General features: G+C 42.1%; 1 protein-coding gene across 4 annotated transcripts in view; it reads left to right on the plus strand.

The window, feature by feature from the left end:
• The window catches only part of CRK (CRK proto-oncogene, adaptor protein), a 62954-nt gene that overhangs the window by 11872 nt on the left and 31195 nt on the right, over positions 1-19887 (plus strand). For 2 of the 4 annotated variants that reach the window (XM_025851301.2, XM_073879325.1), the window contains exon 3: positions 11787-15360. The exons of 1 other annotated variant lie outside the window; for it this stretch is intronic. In XM_025851301.2, coding sequence (XP_025707086.1) covers positions 11787-11924 — 138 coding nt within the window. In that variant the 3' untranslated portion in view covers positions 11925-15360. Of the gene's footprint in view, positions 1-11786; positions 15361-19887 lie in introns of those variants that run through there. One more of the 4 variants, XM_025851302.2, reaches the window with a different exon arrangement.

Genomic DNA, 19887 nt, shown 5'->3' on the forward strand with positions numbered 1-19887 from the left:
TCATAAAGTCAGAATTCAGGAGGGAAAGTAAAGCATGGTACAGGTTAAAAGAGATCCATACCCAAAACTATACACCCGCCAAGGAAGAGCGGGTTTCCTCGGTTTTTGTTTGGTGCATTTTACAGGCAGGAAGCCAGTTCTTCCTGAGGAGTAAATTCCTGCCTTTTACTGGTAAATAGTTACCCTTGGTAGCCCATCTCCTCTGGGCAGCCACCACGTTGTATCTATTCCTTTATTCCTCTCTTTAGCATTCACAGCTTTGTCTCTTACCTTCTCCCTCCCTCCCTTTCTAAATTAGACAGAGCTAGTGGTTCGGCATAAAAGCTTGTATGCTATCCCATCTTTCAGAAGCTACTGATAGAACTTGAACGTAAGTAAGTAGCTAACTTTCATAAGTACAGGCTGAAGTTATGTGAGCACAGACTAGCAGAGAAAGGGCAAAAGTGTATTTTTATAAACTGAAACTCTAAGTGCTGTTTCCTTTGGGTCTTGTTCATACACTGGGAGTAAGAGCTGCCTTCTGCCTGAGTAGAAGTGTTAGCCTACAGAATAAACTAGGATTTATTTGAACCAGTCTCTGATATTACTGGATTTGAAATTTTTCTTTAAAATTCTGGGTAGTGGATGCATAGAGGGCTAGCTGTCTTAAGAGATTTGACTGAAAAATGTATTTTTATTTATTTATTTATTTATTTTTAATTTTTATTTTATTTTATTTATTTATTTCAGGGAGAGAGAGAATGAGAGATAGAAAGCACGAGAGGGAAGAGGGTCAGAGGGAGAAGCAGACTCCCCGCTGAGCAGGGAGCCCGATGTGGGACTCGATCCCGGGACTCCAGGATCACGACCTGAGCCGAAGGCAGTCGCTTAACCAACTGAGCCACCCAGGCGCCCTATTTATTTATTTTTAAGATTTTATTTGTCTGACAGAGCACAAGCAGGGGGAGCGGCAGGCAGAAGCAGAGGGAGAAGCAGGCCCCCCACTGAGCAGGGAGCCCGATGCGGGGCTCGATCCCAGAACCCTGGGATCGTGACTGGAGCCGAAGGCAGATGCTTCACTGCCTGAGCTGCCCAGGCGCCCTGAAAAATGTATTTATAAAGTGCTTATTTTTTGAGATCATGTTGTGACTTAAAAGTATCATGTCTCTGCTTTGAGTAGAAATGAAATGCACAGGTCACACCATTTTTTCCCCCCACTTTGAGTTTGGAGGATAAGGAAAACAAGTTTCTCGCCTCATGTTTTCATTTAAGTTCAGATGATGTCAACATCCAACATGGTGCTGTGCACATGGCAGATGTGACTCCTGACATTTACTGCAGACCTTGTTAGGACTGGGCTGGAGTATGAAAAATAGCAGTCATGAAACAAGCCAGCTAACAGCCAGGAAAGAATAGTTATCACATTAATTTTGTTTCCATTTGCATTCCCTCCCTCCCCTCCTTATTTCCTTTTTATTTACTTATTTATTTTAAAGATTTTATTTATTTGTCAGAGAGAGAGAGAGAGAGTTGCATGCTTAACCGATGGAGCCACCCAGGCACCCCTCCTTTTTTTTTAAATTTATTTTTCTAAGTAGGCTCAACGTGGGGCTTGAACTCATGATCCTGAGATCAAGACCTGAGCTGAGATCAAGAGTTGGACACAACCAACTGAGACACCCAGGTGCTCCTCTTTTTTTTTTTTTTTTTAAGTTTTTTTTTATTTAATTTTATTTTTTATTAAAGATTTTATTTATTTGAGAGAGAGAGCATGAGCAGGGGAAGGGGCAGAGGGAGAGAGACAAGCAGACTCCCTGTTGAGCGGGGAGCCCAACTCGGGGCTTGATCCCAGGACTCTGAGATCACGACCTCAGGCACCCCAAAGATTTTATTTTTAAGTGACGACTCCATCCAGTGCAGGGCTTGAATTCAACCCAATCCCAAGACCAAGAGTTAAATGCTCTACCAACTGAGCCAGCCAGGTGCCCCTGCATTTTCTTTCTTTCTTTTCTTTCTTTTCTCCCTTTCTTTCTTTTTTTATTTATTCATGAGAGACAGAGAGAGGCAGAGGGAAAAGCAGGCTCCCCGCGGACCAGGGCGCCCGATGTAGGACTCGATCCCAGGACCCTGGGATCATGACCTGAGCCAAAGGCAGATGCTTAACCGACTGAGCCACCCAGCTGCCCTGCATTTTCTTTCTTAAAGAGAATTGTTTTTTAATGATGCCTGCCTTGATTAGAGGCTTTAGTGCTAAAAATGGTTGAGCTACCCTCCCTGCTGTGAAACATAAATCTTGTGAAATAAATAAGTAGAAAATAGTTTCAGTAAGTTTTGTTTTTTGGTTAGATACTGGTTTTGAGCCACATATATTGATTGATTGCTGAAGATGGCCTCTTTCAGGTTAGAACATAATAACCTAATGTACTTAAAAACATGGTGTCAGTTTAGCATCATAGAATTTTAGAGCTGGAAAGGACCTTAGATATTTTTATTTATTATATAAAAGAACTGATGTTTAGACAGATTGGATTGTTCAGACTATTTGGAGGTAGAGATAGAATGAACCCAGATCTACTGTGGTACCTTTTCTACCATACCCAATTCAATCTATGTTTCTTCCTGTTTATAACAGTGCTGTTGCCCTCCTCAGTATGGGTTTTGTGTAGTCTCACTGACAGCATACCCTCAGTTGTACTGTATGTAAGGACAGTTGTGCTGTCAGTACAGTAGCTAGTTGTCTACAGTTCTACTTTCCCATCTCTGGGTTTTTAGAAGAGCTGATGCTTTGTCCCTGTTGAGGTGAGGCTGGGAGATAAGAGTAGGAGGCTCTGGTGTTCTGACCTTAGCATTCTCGTTAAACAAAACATTCATTGCTATATATGACCCACTATAAATTGAGATCTGTAGACTAGTTAGGTACATTTTAGTGGAATTTTACACTTAACTTGAAATCGATAAATTAGAATCATTGCATTTTACAATTGGGCAGGGCCCTAGAGATACTGTGTTAGACCAGCAGTCTTCAGACTGCTGCTCGGTGTCCCTAGGGAGAGGGGGAAGCCAAGGGTGCAAGGCTCTGGGTTCCCTCTCTTGCTTCAACCAAAGCAACTTTGTTTTTAACTGTATTACATATGCGGATCTCTCTAAGATTTTCTTTCTTTTTTTTTTTTTTTAGATTTTATTTATTTATTTGACAGAGACAGCGAGAGCAGGAACACAAGCAGGGGGAGTGGGAGAGGGAGAAGCAGGCTTCCAGCTGAGCAGGGAGCCCGATGCGGGACTCGATCCCAGGACCCTGGGATCATGACCAGTGCCGAAGGCAGACGCTTAATGACTGAGCCACCTAGGCACGCCTCTCTAAGATTTTTCTTTGAGAAAAGGATTTCTGTACTTAAATAAATCTGAAAAACGGGTTTCAAGAACCACCTGCCCTCACCTTAAAGGTGGAATTTTGCTGCATTGGTACATTTGCTATAACCACAGTTCCCCAGTGGAAAATAATTATTAGATATTTCCTGTTTTCCTACCCACCAGATTTCTGTAGTAGGGATGAAGGCTGTAGAAAGTAGGGATTGATTCCAACTAATCAGAGTAGGGGTATTCCTCTGCCCTCTATAGTTCTATGGGTCAGTCAGTCATATCCAGGGGAGTATAACTAAATCAGATACCATCTGTTCCATTCCGGAGCCCCCAAGATTTTAAACATGCAGATACGCTGAATGTTTTGAAGAAGAGATACTGGAATACTATTTTCTGGAATTGTAGCAATGGATTTCTGTATTGTTCATTGAGACAGGTATCTGCCTTTCCTCTCCTTTCCATCCTTCTTGGACATTGCCTTTATTTCAGCTCATAGAATCTCAGTTGGAAAGGACTTCAGAAGTAAACTGATCTAGACATTAAAGGCAGGCCTTCTGGTATCTTCACAGATGATTTCTAAGCATTTATTTGGATATCTCTACTTTTGGAGAACTTGCTGTCAACACAGGAGTATAGTCCAGAGGTTCCAAACTTTCTTGGTACATAACACCTTTAGTGTCTGAGTAATATTTCACCATGTCCCAGGCCAAAAGAAATAGTTAACAGTTGCATCGATTAGATAGAGAGGTTCAGATAAATTAAATATTTATATCCTAATAACTTAGTACCCACTTGAAAAAAATAACGGCAAGAAAACTATTTTAATTTTAAATAACTGTAATTACTGTTAAGTAATAAGACATGTACATCTGTTAGACACCGTACAGTTTCTCAAACCTTGGGATTATAATGAACACTGCTACCCTCATTACTTGTTACACACTAATTTCATGTGGTACTTGTTTTTTGTCTTAGCAACTGCCAAAACCCAGCTTTGCAAAGAGATGACATCTTTGAAAGGAATTTAGTGCAATCTCATGTAGAAATTGTCAGTTGCCTTGAGCTAGTAGTTCATATGGCATAATATATGTCAAGTATTGCTGTTTCCCTCAAAATTTTAAGTATTTCATGGCATCTTCTGAATTTGCTGCAATGCCTCTGACACTGTACAGTTTGGGAACCTTGGGTCAAGTTCACTGTGTTAGTTTTTAGAAAATTCTTTGTGTTTGGCTAGAAAGGTACCTAGTATATGTAGTTACCTCTGCAGCTTGCACCAAGGGGATAGGGAACTTAGTTTTAGGCATTATCAGCTATTGAGCTACAAAAGATCTTTTCTTACTTGGACTAGAACTTGGGTGAGACCTATTTTCCAGGATTTGTTGGGATGCTTTTTCTCTTCACCTGGAAGCCTACCAGTTAAATCTCAAAGACCTGCCACGTTCTACCAATACAGCCCATGACCATTTCAGTCTATCTCTGAGGCAAGTGAATCATTAAAGCTGAATTGTTCTCATTTGTTTCCATTGATTTGAAGGACTGTAGATGCACCCTAAATATTACCTGTTCCTTAAATAAGGGATCCGCAAACTTTTGCAGTAAAGGACTTTACAGGCCATACGGTTTCTGTCACAACCACTCAACTGTCATTGTAGCAAAACAGCCTTAGACAAAACAACAAATGAGTTTGTTGTATTCTAGAACTGTTTACAAAAACAGCAAGCTGGATTTGGTTCGTGGGCCATATTTTGCTGACCCTTGTTTTAGATTGCTGTCATTTTCTTAACTTTTATTCTCCTTCAGCCAAATCTTGAAATATTTACTAAATATGTTCTTGGTGTGTTTGAAAATGTTTGAGGATAAGGCCTCTGTATTCCATCTCTCTATGTGCTTTTCCCTGGCTCTATTTATATGAATTTGTGTGTGTTTCCTGTCCTGAGGTCACTGGAATCCTGCAGCAAGTCAGAATCAAAGGAACACTGGCAACTGTTAGATAGTAGGGACAGAAACTAGAAAAGTAGTCACCTGGGGTTACACCAGCAAAGGAGGTCAGACAGATCCCTGATGTCACCTGTTTAATGACTACCAAAAATTAATGCTATCTGGGTTCCAGTTTCGTTCTCAACCATCATGGGAACTTACTGGTGAGTATCAGTTGAGTAATCTTTTGTTCCTGAACCAATTGTAGATTTGACTACCTGTGTACCAAGATTGTGATTTACCTTGCGAACTACACAGAGCTAGGGAAGAAATCAGTTTTCATCAAGTTCCCTAAGAGTGAAAAAGCTGAAGTACCAGCATTCAGTCCTCTTTATAGATGATACCATGATTGATTTGCAGACTTGCTTCTAAGGATGTGATACAGGATCAGGAAGCTGAGAAACTGACTGGACAATATAACAGTACCTCAGTGAAAGAATTCTCACTGTCTCTTCTTTACAAGGTGGTAGTAAGGTCTGCCTCATAAAAAGAAAGGTTAACTGCCTTGTGCTTCAAATACTATATAAGGTCTTTCTTGTTCATTGATAGCAAATTAGGATTTTTTCCATCTATAACTTGAATTTTGAAATCAGTAGTGTTAGAACTACAGTTACTACTACACTCATGGCAGTACATTTCCTTGTATCTTAAGATTATAGCATTTTTGGGGCAAGTAGTCTTGTTTTGCTTTCTTCATCTTTGAAATAGTTTGCCAAGCTTCAAACCCATATATATCCCCCTTCACCCACCCTGGCCTTGGGAATTCTGCGTTACTGAGTTGTTGCCTACCAGGAGGAGGAGCGTGAATCCTCACGATGTTTGACTTGGAGAAAGAACTGCACTGAGTGTAGCACTGTATTTTCAGACTGCCCTGTCCCCTCCTGCACTTCCCCAGCCTGCACCCGCCAAGCTTGACAGCCATCTATTCTTCAAACTGTGGAAGCACTTGGGTCTCATGTGATCTAAGGATAGTCATGTTGCCTTTGGGATTTGTCTTTTCTTGACCCCAGGAGTCCCCGTGTGTTTTTGACTATTTCAGGAGAAAGACTCCGTAGGATACAAAGGGTTATTTAATTTTTTTTTTAAGATTTTATTTATTCATTTGAGACACAGAGATACAGAGATAGAGTGAGAGAGTGCCCAGGGGTAGAGGCAGAGGGAGAGGGAGAAGCAGGCTCCCCACCAAGCCAGGAGCCTGACGTGGGGCTTGATCCCAGGACCCTGGGACCACAACCCGAGCCAAAGGCAGACGCTTAACCATCTGAGCCACCCAGGCGCCCAAAGGGTTATTTAATTTGAATAAGGTCTTTTTCTTTTTTTTTTTTAATTTTTTAATTTTTTTTTGAATAAGGTCTTTTTCAAAGTATTTGTACTTTAAGGCCACTTTGGATAGGTTAATTAGCTCAATTGACTTCTTTCAACTTTTTTATCCATTTAAAAAAAATCGTTTCACAGTTGTGGCATAGCCTTTGTTTTCACCCCCTGATTTTTGGGCCTCTCTGCCAAGAACCTAATTAAGTGTAAAAAAAAAAAAAAAGATTTTGGATTTCAGAATATGGTGTGGTTTTCTGAGCCTCTGTAGGGTAGAACCAAGAGACTGTGTACATTAGAGATGGCTCTGATGTTATCCAAAGGTCTAATCTGTACATAATCACCCCCCTCCCTGCCAATGACATCTTGCAATGTAGGAACCCCTATTGTTTCTCCCTTTGAACTCTGAAAGAAGAAAAGTCTGAAGGCAGATCAGAGGTTCCTTCCTGCTTGTGAAGAAGCCTGGTGTGGTTCTGTGGTACTGATAACAGCAAGAGGTTGGTCTAGTCCACATTTCAATATACCCTTCGCTTCTTAGAGCTCTGTAGGATGCAATTTGAGATAGCACTTTAAATGCTTAAGAATAGGTTGCCTGGGTGGCTCAGTCTTTAAGCGTCTGTCTTCGGTTCAGGTCAGGATCCCAGAGTCCTGGGATCGAGCCCCACATCGGGCTCCCTGCTCAGCGGGAAGCCTGCTTCTCCCTCTCCCACTCCCCCTGCTTGTGTTCCCTCTCTCACTGTGTCTCTCTCTCAAATAAATAAATAAAATCTTTAAAAAAAAAATAGGGGCACCTGGGTGGCTCAGTCGTTAAGCGTCTGCCTTCGTCTCAGGTCTTGATCCCAGGGTCCTGGGATTGAGCCCCGCGTCGGGCTCCCTGCTCAGCTGGAAGCCTGCTTCTCCCTCTCCCACTCCCCCTGCTTATGTTCCCTCTCTCGCTGTGTCTGTCTCTGTTAAATAAATAAATAAATAATCGTCTTTAAAAAAAAATAAATAAAATCTTTAAAATAAATAAATGCTTAAGAATAAAAACAATATAGCATTGAGAGAAAAGTGTTTAAACCTATACCCAATTTTGGTATCAAGTAGAATGGTGGGCTTAAGGGCGTATCCTGAAGAACCATCTTTTTTTTTTTTTTTAAAGATTGATCTATTATGGAGTGTACATGTGCATGCGTGTGAGCAGGGGGAGAGGGAGAGAGAATCTGCAGTAGACTCCCCGCTGACCGTGGAGCCCAACATGGGGCACAGTCCCATGACCCGGAGATCATGACCTGATCTGAAATCAAGAGTTGGACACTTGGGGCGCCTGGATGGCTCAGTCGGTTAAGCGGCTGCCTTTGGGTCAGGTCATGATCCTGGGATCCTGGAATTGAGCCCCACGTCTGGCTCCCTGCTCAGGGGAGAGCCTGCTTCTCCCTCTCCCTCTGCCTGCCACTCTGCCTACTCGTGCTATCTATCTGTCAAATAAATAAAATCTTCAAAAAAAAAAAAAAAGTTGGACACTTAACCAACTGAGCCACCCAGGTGCCCCCTAAAGAACCATCTTCTAAAAAACACCTAGGGGGCTCCTGGGTGGCTTAGTTGTTAAGCGTCTGCCTTCGGCTCAGGTCATGATCCCAGGGTTCTGGGATGGAGCCCCGCATCGGGCTCCCTGCTCAGCAGGAAGCCTGCTTCTCCCTCTCCCACTCCCCCTGCTTATGTTCCTACTCTTGCTGTGTGTGTCTCTCTCTGTCAAATAAATAAAATCTTCAAAAAATAAAAATAAAAAACACCTAGAAAATCTGGGTAAAATCTTTTCATCTTTTCAAAAAATTTTTTTAAAGATTATTTATTCAAGAGAGAGAGAGCAACAGAAGCAGAGTCCCTGCTGAGCAGGGAGCCCGTTGTGGGGCTGGATCCTAGGACCCTGGCATCACGACCTGAGCCCAAGGCAGATGCTTACCCGACTGAGCCACCCAGGCGCCCCATCTTTTCATTAGATAGGAAATCAATCATTTGGTATAAAGTACTGATTCTGAGTATACAGCTTGGAGTTTACATGTGTATGCACATATGGGATAACCACCCAGATGAAAATATAGAACATTTCCAGCACTCCAGAATGTTCCCTCATGTACCTTTTGTGTGTTTTTAATATCAGTAAAATGATGAATTTAGGTATGACAGCTGTTAGGGGTGTTAGCTGTGATCTTGTCAAAGTAGCTTCCCCCCCCCACCCCCAGCCCCAAAGAAGCTCTACAGCCAATGTGGGGCTTGAACTCACTACCCCATCAAGAGTCACATGCTGTACTGACTGAAGCAGTCAGGTGCCCTGTCAAGCCAGCTTCTTAAATTGGCCCCTTTGTCCCCATCTGGAAGGGAACCTAACACAAGTGGCAATTTAGATTTTTGACATGAGTACATGAGCATACACATCCCCCAATCATTTTTCTCTTTCTTAAGGTTAGGGACTTCTATTATTCTGGGTCCAGCTTTCAGAATAGCACTTAGCATGATGTGTTTTTTAACAGAAAGTACAGGGGCGCCTGGGTGGCTTAGTCGGTTAAGTCTGTGACTCTTGGTTTCAGCTCAGGTCATGGTCTCAGCCTTATGAGATCCAGCTTCATGCTCCGTGCTCAGCGAGTAGTCTGCCTCAGATCCTCTCCCTCTGCCCCTCCCTTTTGGGAGCGCACTCTCTCTCTCTCTCTCTCTCAGATAAATACATAAAAATATAAATATTAACATAAATAAATCTTTTAAAAAACAGAAAATACAAATAAATACTAAAATGGGGAAGAGAAGTACTGCACTTGATATAATTGACCTTAATGTAGCAAGGGGCTAGCAGCATGGTAACATTAATTCCAGTAGGGTGGAGATGTGGGGGACAGTCAAGGATAGTTGACAGGTCAGAAACAAGGAAAATTCACTACAGAGTAGTCAGATGTTATCAGGTGGATGTTGTTCCTAATGCAATACTATAAGAGTTTAAAAAAAGGAGCAGGTAAGATAAAGTCAGAACTCATGGGGTGCCTGGCTGGCCCGGTAAGTTGGTAGAGCATGACACTTGAGCTTGGGGTTGTGAGTTTGAGCCCCACATTGGGCATAGAGTTTACTTAAAAAATAAAGTCTGAGAACTAGAATTGGGGATATAAGAACAACTTTCAGATTGTTTTTACTAGCTAGGAAATTTTCACTTTGAGGTCCTGGTCTTTCTTTCCCCAGAAGACTAGGAAGATCTTGACTTGTCATGGTTGACTTGCTTGGGTGTCAGGAACTTTGAATTAGAAGATTGCTGATAATAAAGAACCCTGGTGCTAGCAGCCTGTAGGGACTGGATGTGCTTGCGAGGATGGGTATGCGGTACCATCCTTTCTTCTCCCCTTACCCCGTCAGCCTTAATCATCCCAACATCGGCAGACTGAGCTGCTGCCTTTTCTCACTCTTGTATCTTCCCAGTTATATCAGACATTCTCTAGTTTCTGTCTTCCTTTTCTCAGCATCCTCTGACCCCCCCCCACAATCTTTGGCCTCTGTGGTTGTCAGTTGTTCTTGAGGAAATTATAGACAGGTCAGTAGGCAAGCTGTTTGTCCTGTGAGTGAGATCAAGCTGGTTTTATAGAAGGCCCTGGTCCTAGACTCGAGTTGACTTTGGCCAGTAGTTGATATGGTAGAAACAGAAATTGGCTTTGGAGCTGATACTTCTGAGGTCAGATCCCAGCCCTGCTAGTCGCTGTGTGACCTCAGGTATATCTGTAATTGCTCTGAACTTCGGTTTTTTCATCTATAAAATGTAAAAATTCCTCTTACAAGGTTATTATAATGACTAGAAAATAATTTATATAAAATATTCTGTACAGTAGGGGCGCCTGACTGGCTCAGTCAGTAGAGCATGCAACTCTTGATCTCTTGAGTTCCAGCCACACGTTGGGCATGGAGCCTACTTTATTTTTTATTTATTTATTTATTTTAAAGATTTTATTTATTTATTTGACAGAGAGACAGCGAGAGAGGGAACACAAGCAGGGGGAGTGGGAGAGGGAGAGGCAGGCTTCCCGCAGAGCAGGGAGCCCGATGTAGGGCTCGATTCCAGGACCTTGAGATCATGACCTGAGCTGAAGGCAGTCGCTTACCGACTAAGCCACCCAGGCGCCCTGGAGCCTACTTAAAAAAAAAAAAAAATCCTTTACAGTACTTAGTGAAAGTTCAATAAATAGTAGTTACTAACTTAAACCAAATGAACAGTTATGCTTAGAAACCTCTTGTAGCCTCAGAACTCAGATTTTGATAATCAAAGGATAATGTTTTTTAGTCCAGTGTCTCACCACTTAGCTCACCATTGTTCAGTATTTTGCCACAAGATGAATCCATTCATCAGACTGATTTTAAGTTTTATAGAATAGAGGTACATCCTAGATTGTCAAAACTTTATAGTTGATGTTGCAAAGGAAAGCTTTTCATATACAAGCAAAAACATGATGTCTCCTTACTGTTCATGAATAGGTACCGAGTGACATTGAGGGAGCAACAAGGTCTGTTAGTACATGGTGGGGTGGTAGAGCTTGATGAAAAAGGTAGGGGCTTTGCAGAGAGCTGATGGAATTTGGAATTTTAGCCTTTACCTTCCCAGGTGGGAAAAGCCTTGCCTTGGTAGGAAGGTAATAGGAACACTTCATTTTCTGGGACCAAATGAAGTTGCATTCCATGAGGACCTTCTGCTCTGCAGGCAGTAGCAGGCAGTGATCCGTGCATATGAGTGGTTGGGGGATTGCACTGCTGTTGTATGCCAGTGAGGGTAAGGGACTTCTTCCCCTAGGCCGCAGCCTGTGGGGCAAGGAGGAAGCTAAGGGTAGTGGGTACCAAGAAAAGGAATACTGGGTCATTCTAGTTGGGATTGCTCATCCAGAGATGATTAAAATTTCCAAAATACCATTTTCTAGGATCCTTTCTATTTTCTGTACTCTGTTTTTCTGCACTGCTAAAGTCCCTTCTTCCTTCTGCCTGCACTAACCACAAGTAATCAGTCTGGTGGCTGGGGCTTGGGAGGCAGCAAATAGCCATTTCTGTAATGTCAGCCCTAGAGCAATCACGTGGGCAGGGTATGCCTAACCAGAGAATGGAGTTTTTCAGTTTGCATTCATAACTGGAAATAAAGCACTTTCCTTATTCTCCTCCTGCAGGTCGGTGAGCTGGTAAAGGTTACGAAGATTAATGTGAGTGGTCAGTGGGAAGGGGAGTGTAATGGCAAACGAGGTCACTTCCCATTCACACATGTCCGTCTGCTGGATCAACAGAATCCTGATGAGGACTTCAGCTGAGTATAGCTCAACTAACAGTTTTGCTGACAGATGGGAACAATCTTTTTTTTTTTTTTTTTCCCGATTGTCATCTATACAATTTTCTTACAGATGTCAAAGCAGTCTAGTTTATATAAGCATTCTCTTACCTGTGATCTTTTTTAGACTGAATTACATCTCTAGTCTCATTTACCATATTCAGGGTACGAAACTGGAGGGCTCGTGTGTTAACTTATGAATTGGCAATTTTAGGTGGTAACAGCCATGCCTGAGTGTATCAGAAGGGATGGATATTTTGCCTGCTTTCCCTCAGGTAGTGCAAATCAACCTGTGGAAAACTGATGGACAGGAGAGGAATATTGCACGCTGCTTACCCTGATTTATTCAATGGTTTTGTTTTCATTTTGAAACGATGCTATCAAATGGCAATAGACTGTTCCCTTCCACCCCCATGAAGTAATCTTGCACCGTGTGAATAGTAAGTACCCAGTGGGATTGCTTTTTCATTTATAGAACATGACCACTGTATGACTCATTCTGACAGTTCAAATCCTGAGATTTCTGAGGACACTACTAGAGGCATTTGTCTTCCTTTCTAGTCAATGCTTCATACTTTTTCTTGGGATTCTTTAAATCCTTGTCATTCTTTTCCCCCAAACCTACAAATAGGTTCATTCTCAAGAAAAGTGTTTCTTTTCATTCCAGATGACAAGCAGGATGTGCAGAGCACTTTATTCAGTGCATAGCTTTAAGCCAGTATTGGATTCACTGAGTGGACACCCAAACTCCTCCCAGCTTTCTGCCTTCCCTCAAGGGGTCATAATAGGTTCACACTGCTACCACAGCTAAACAGACTCCTGGCTAATGGGATCCAGCAGGGCCATTTCTCCTGAGTGCCTGTATCCTATTAGGGGACTCTTTGAAATTCTTAGCTTCTACTTGCTTAGAGTGGAAGGACCAATCACTTAGACTATTCCATAGGTGGTTGTAGGGCCAAATTCTGCCCTTTGCTTTATATGCAACTTGTATAAAAGTCAAGTGAAAATTACATGAGTTTGGGGTAGGGTTAGCGCTTTGAAAAACATTTGAACCAATCATGAATTACTTATGTATTATTCATTTTACATGGCCAGAATAGTGCTTGAAGTGCATTACATTATCAACTGCCTTTATTTTTGGCTCTTTTTCTTTATGTTCCAGTTTAGTTTACAAATCCTTTTAAGTATGGAATGGTTTATATGGGGTCAGGTGCTCCAAAGAATAGACTTCTGAGACCAAAAATGATCTAGGCTATTTAGACTACAATATGAAACCTTCAAAGTTAGTTCCCAGTCTAGGAAGGCACTTACTGGTCTATGGTGTGATATGACCCATAGAAACACCTTATATTTTGCTTTGGGCCTCATTTTAGAAAAGTATCTTTCTAATTGTTTTTACATAGGTTAATGATTAATATGCATTCTTTGAACATACCAAATCATGGTATCCCAGTGACTAGCACAATACCTGGCATAGTCGGTGTGCAGATGTTTGTGTGAGTGAATGAGGGGTGTGCAGAAGCTCTTTATACGGCACAGGGAAGCCAGCTGACACAGGATTACATACTACAAGCAAACTAATGAGTTGACGCTAATTTAATGTATTTTTACCTCACACTAAGGTAATGCTTGATAAAGACATTAATATTCAACTTTTAAAAGTTAGCACAGTGCAATGCATATAGTGGGTGCTCAATGTTAAATGAAAAGATTTGCAATACTAGACTTAATTCCATCTGACTACTCTTAAATTTTCAGTTAGAGCATAGATACTGTAAAATCCAAATCCAAATCCACATTAAAATCTTGTTTTCCTGGAAGTATGACATCTAAAATACTTGTAGAAAAACCTTGTCATAAACTGATTTGAATGTTTGTATTTTCTTTTGCCTTTGACTTTGATATTGGCTTGTAATGTCTCTTTTTGTTATGTAATATTAGTGGAACATTCAACTCTACCCAAATCATAAGAATTTTTCAATGATCAGTTGTCTGAAGGCATTATATGAACTGTTAGGTTGGATTTGGCTGGGTGTGATAGTTGTTGGACCTTAAATAAGTATCTTCCAAAAGCAAATGCTAGAATCCTATTCAAGTGCATATGTACATTGTCACAGAGCAAAGTAAACTGTAATTGGCTGCTATATTTTATATAATCATTTCTGCAAAAGCCCAGTTTTTGGATACTAATATTTGACATGGTTAATTCTTATTAATTTGTTGGAATTGTTTATTGTTAATAATGCAAATAGATAATTTTTAATTATCCTTAAGTAACATTTCACTATTAATGGTTTGAAATGGGTGGTAAGCAAACCAATTTGAAATAAAATATGAACATGTGCCATTGTATTATAACACTATACACTTTCTTGACAGTTAAATTTAAAAAAAATGTTTTTTTTGTAGCATGTATTGTATATGTTTATAGTATATGTAGTAAATAAAAATATGGCCAAATGTTTGGCTTGGTGATCTTTTGAAGAAAGTAATCTTTGAATATTTTTCACAAAAGAGCTAAATCTTTTATGCTTAGGGAGTAAGAGGTGTGTACATTCAACAGCCTACAAACGATCATATAATCAGATAAAGAAGCAATTATACATAATCTATAGGTACTTACTAAAGATGAGGTTGATCGTTGGTGATATTTTGAAGGGTCTCCAGAAATCATGAAGTAAATTGATTTGAGGCGAATGTAAGAGTGATTATGTCACGATCAGAAAGCTGGAGTAATGTGGACAGAGAACATCAGATTTGTCCAGAAAGGGTTATATGTGGGTGTAAAGAAAATAAGGGTATGGTAGGGGGCTTTATAAAGCAAATGAGAAATTTAGATGTTATATAATAGGTTTTTAGAATGTTAGTGTAGATAATAGTGTAATTTCTCCTTTTTTATGTAAGTAGCACATTTTCAGAATAGATAATTTAGTAAATAAAGGAAAGGTCAAACATAATGTTCTTTCCATCATTTCTCAAAGCATGTGTGTATGTAAAGACACACACAGTGTGACACTATATATACCTAAAAGGTTGACATTATACTCTAGGTTTGTGTCCTACAGGTCGTGAAGTTTTTAAAATGAAAAGGACAGGGGAGCCTGGCTGGCTCACTCAAACCATGCAGTTCTTGACCTTGGGGTCTTGAGTTCAAGCCCTACATTGGGCGTAGGTATTACTTTTAAAAAATGAAATGAAAAGGACAAGCTCTGCCAGTTACTTATACAGTATTCTGCCTTGGCCCAAAAATAAAACATCTCATTACTGCTGTAGACATAGCAGATTGTCAACCCAGAGTTAAATAAAGGAATCTCCTCCAAAGGGAGCCAACTTTGGCATACACAAGCTTAACAGCAAGGTGATTTAAGTATGTTTCAACTTTTTATCGATAAAAATAAAGTGTTAAAATCTTGTTTTAATATGTTGAGTGTTGGGGTTCCTTCACATAACCTTGAGTGCTCATACCGACTCCTGTATTTATCACCCTGATTTTCAGACTAAATTCTATTCCTCTTACAGATATGAAGAGAGAAGCCCCCTCCATAGAAGAAAAACGTGAAAATAGGCCTCCTAAGTTTGGCAGGAGGAGGCTAAGTATTTGGACCTCTACTGCCACGCATACCCTGAAGATAAAAAGAATGGGTGGAGGCAAACAGGAACTGACTATCGAGAAGTGAGGTTCAGGGGCACCTGGGTGGCTCAGTTGGTTGAGCGACTGCCTTTGGTTCAGGTCATGATCCTGGAGGCCCAGGATCGAGTCCCACATCGGGCTCCCTGCTCAGCGGGGAGTCAGCTTCTCCCTCAGACCCTCCCCCTTCTCATGCTCTCTCTCTCTCATTCTCTCTCTCAAATAAATAAAATCTCTTAAAAAAAAAAGTGAGGTTCAGGGGCACCTGGGTGGCTCAGTCAGCTGAGCGTCTGTCTCTTAGTTTTGGCTTGGGTCATGATCTTGGAGTTGTGGGATTGAGCCCCGCATCAGGCTCTGCACTTAGTGAGAAGTCTGCTTGAGATTCTTGCCCTCTCCCTCTGTCCTCCCCCACCAAATAAATAAATAAAAGTGGGGCGCCTGGGTGGCTCAGTCGGTTAAGTGTCTGCCTTTGGCTCAGGTCATGATCTCGGGGTCCTGAGATCAAGCCCTGCATTGGGCTTCCTGCTCAGTGGGGAATCTGCTTCTCTCTCTCTCTCTCTCTCTCTCTCTCTCTCTCTCTCTCTCTCTCTCCCCCTCCCTCCCTCCCCCCCTCCCCCTCTCTCCCTCTCCCTCTCTCTCCTCCCCCACCCCTTCCCACCACTTGTTCTCTCTCTTAAATAAATAAAATCTTAAAAGATGAGATTCATAAAAAAGAGCAATGCTTGAGGATCCTCTAGGGATATAGGATGAAAGCAAGCAAAAATGAGCATTCAGGCTGGCTTTTAGTGAAGGGGACGCCCCCAGTATTTCTGTGGTTGTCCTGATTTTCTTAGATTTGAGATCTGCATTAATCCTATAAAAGTGAGCTCTAGAATATTGACTAAATGGTCAAAGGTAAACTGACTTGGACAGAATTTTTTCTGTCCTCCCACTTCAAATGGGGAAGACTTTGGACATTTAGCTTTCTGGGAGTGGGAGGGAGAATAGTTGTCTATCAGACATGTGGAGGTTGACTTACTCAAAGCCTCCTCTGTTTACTTTGGGCAATTTTTATGGGATTTCTAGCTTCATTTCAAGCTGGTGACCCAGATGGGCTTCTCCAAGGTTCTGAGTACTAGGCAAGGAAAGTAAAACCCTGAGTTGAGATTAAGATGGGCTCCTCCTCTCTCTCTTAAACCAGGAAAGTCTGTGAGTGAAAATGAATTTGGTACTATATAAGGGTATAATACTGTTTGTTGGATACCCTTGGGCTGCCCTAGTGTTCTCCGTGATGCGGATCAAGCTTCCTAGAGTTGCTGTGCTGTTTGTAAGGTTTTCATACTCAGTGCTACCTCCCTCTCCCCCTAGACCTCCACCCTAACTGCAGGGTTCCCATGAGCCCTTAACACTTGGGAGCCCTAACACACAGTCTTGGCTGGTGTTGCTACAGTGTCTAAAGATTACCTACCGTGGGGTGATAGCAATCTTGACCTCACTCATCATTTTGGAATTCTTTGTTTTGAGAGAGCATCACATGAATCTAAGGATACCTGTACTGCCAGAGAAAGGGGCTGTTCTAAATATGAAGTATTTTAGTAAATAAGAAGTACTCCTGTATTATCACCAAAGGGAGAAATAGACTCCATATTTTGCGGGCTCTTTAGCTGTCAGGGCTAACTGGGTGCTTCTGTGACTAGTTTTGACCAGGCTAGAGCAGTTCTAAGTGTGGTAGCTCCTACAGAATAGATCCTTGCCCTTGTGAATCTTACATTCTAGGAGTAGCAGGACAAAATCCACACCCATAACTCCCATGGGGGCCCCTGGTGACTTTCTGAAAGTGTTCTGTCCAGGTCACCAGGCACACAGCTTGGTGGGAAGCAGCTTTTTGTGAGTAACCACTTGGAAAAGGCCCCCCTTCCTCTATGTGGACAGCCCCATGCCAGGCTCATGGCTTGACAAGTGCCAACAAAAGTGTGATTTGGGTTACAACCCCTCTTGCCTCCTCAACTGAGTGCCCTTGTCTGGTGCATGACTGTACATGACCATAAATAGCTTTGATTATTCTGTTTAATGTTCCAGTTGCCTGCCCATTTATAGACGTCTCTCTCCCCCGCATCCCCCTCATCACCAAATTCTGTCGGCTCTGCCTCCAAAATACTCCCTTTATGCCTCTTTCACCAACCACCCAAGCAGCCGTCTTCCGTGTGGACCACTGTGACAGCCTCTTCTTGGCCACTCACTTTCCCTCCTCTGTTCATTAGAGAGCAACCAGGATGGCCTTCCTTGGCAGACTTGATCATGGCATTCCCTTGTTTAAAAAAAATCCTTGGGACACCTGGGTGGCTCAGTCGGTTAAGCGTCTGCCTTCAGCTCAGGTCATGATTCCGGGGTCCTGGGATCGAGTCCCGCATCGGGCTCTCTGCTCGGCGGGGAGCCTGCTTCTCCCTCTGCCTCTGCCTCTCTCTCTCTGTCTCTCATGAATAAATAAAATAAAATCTTAAAAAAAAATAAATCCTTTAGTGCTTCCTCTTAATCATACACAGTCTGCATTCCATACAATGGCCTACATGGAAGTGCTCACCTTTTTCTCAGCCTGCCTTTAGTCTCTGCTCCTGGCAGGCTTTCCTTTCAGCTTCTCAGATGAGGGGCACCTGGCTGGCTCTAGCATGCAACTCTTGATCTTGGGGTCATGAGTTCAAGCCCCATGTTGGGCATAGTGATTACTTAAAGGAGGGGAGCAAATCAGCTGCTCAGATGAAAGCCCTTTGCCCATTCTAGGACCTCCCTCCCCCTGCCCCCAACTCTGATCTACTGTCTTGGTTCCAGCTTAAATGTTCCTTCCTCAGAGATGCCTTCCCTGAATCCCTAAATCTCATAATCAGTCACATCATTTACCTTCATGGTGCTCATCTCATATTGTGATTATATATTTCTGTGGTAATTACATTCCATCTCTGTTAGACTGTAAGTCCGCTCCAGTAGGGCAGGAGCTACATGTGATTTGTTCATTCCATCTTGAGAGTCCAGCACAGAGCCTGGCTCACAGCAGACAATGCATGTTTATTGAACGAAGAATGTTTCCTTCAGAGTTTTTAGTGCTGGGGAACAGGGACCCAGCCAATTACCTCTCAACTGCTGTCTCTAGTTTTCCTGAACTTGTGTATGCTCAAAGACTGTAGGTTCATTTTAATAGAGTAAAACCCATTTAGGAATGTCCTTCTGTTGCAGAAACATGAAATGCTTGTCAAAGCCTAGTCTCAAGGGTTTGGGTCCTTTCCTGTGGCCATGTTCCTTTCCTTTTGCATAGAAGAAGAGGTGACTGGATCACTTAGAGGGGACCTATATTCATAAATGAAGATTATTCACTGGTTGTATCCACTGGTTGTATCTTTAATTTTAATTCCAGTGTGAACATACAGTGCTATATTAGTTTCAGGCGTATGATACAGTGATCCAACAGTTCCATACGTTACTCAGTGCTCATCACGACAAGTGTACTCCTGGGGCGCCTGGCTGTCTCAGTCCGGAGAGCATGTGACTCTTGATCTCAGGGTTGTGAGTTCAAGCCCCACATTGAGTGTAGAGATTACTTAAAAAAAAAAAAAAGGTGCATTCTTAACCCCCTTTACCCATTTCACCCATCCCTCCACCCTCCTCCCCTCTGGTAACCATCAGTTCTCTATAGTTAAGAGTCGGTTTTTTGGTTTGTCTCTTTCCCCTTTGTTAATTTATTTTGTTTCTGAAATTCTATATAGGAGTGAAATCATACGGTATTTGTCTTTATCTGACTGGCTTATTTTATTTAGCATTATACTCTCCAGTTCCATCCATGTTATTGGGAATGGCAAGATTTCATTTTTTTTTTTTTAAGCATCCCGGCTTTTTTTTTTTTTTAAGATTTTATTTATTTATTCATGAGAGACGGAGAGAGAGAGAGAAGTAGAGGGAGAAGCAGGCTCCCAAGGAGCAGGGAGCCCGATGCGGGACTCGATCCCAGGACCCTGGGATCATGACCTGAGCCGAAGGCAGACACAACCATCTGAGCCACCCAGGCGCCCAACATCCAGACTTTTTTTTAAGTGTCTTTTTTTTTTCTTTGAGAGAAAGGGAGAGAGCGAGGGAGTGTGGGATTGGGGAGGGGCAGAGGGAGAGGGAGAAAGAATCCGAAGCAGACTCCGCACTGAGTGCATAATCTGATGCCAGGTTCTATCTCAGGACCACGAGATCATCACCTGAGCCAAAACCAAGAGTCGGACGGTTAACCCAGTGAGCCACCCAGGCACGCCTGGTTCTTTTTTTTTTTTTATGACAATAATATTCCTCTGTGTGTGTGCTGTAT

Source organism: Callorhinus ursinus, unplaced genomic scaffold (assembly GCF_003265705.2).
Source record: "Callorhinus ursinus isolate GAN/ISIS: 27379988/994484 unplaced genomic scaffold, GSC_fseal_2.0 scaffold34, whole genome shotgun sequence".
NCBI classification, from domain to species: Eukaryota; Metazoa; Chordata; class Mammalia; order Carnivora; family Otariidae; genus Callorhinus; species Callorhinus ursinus.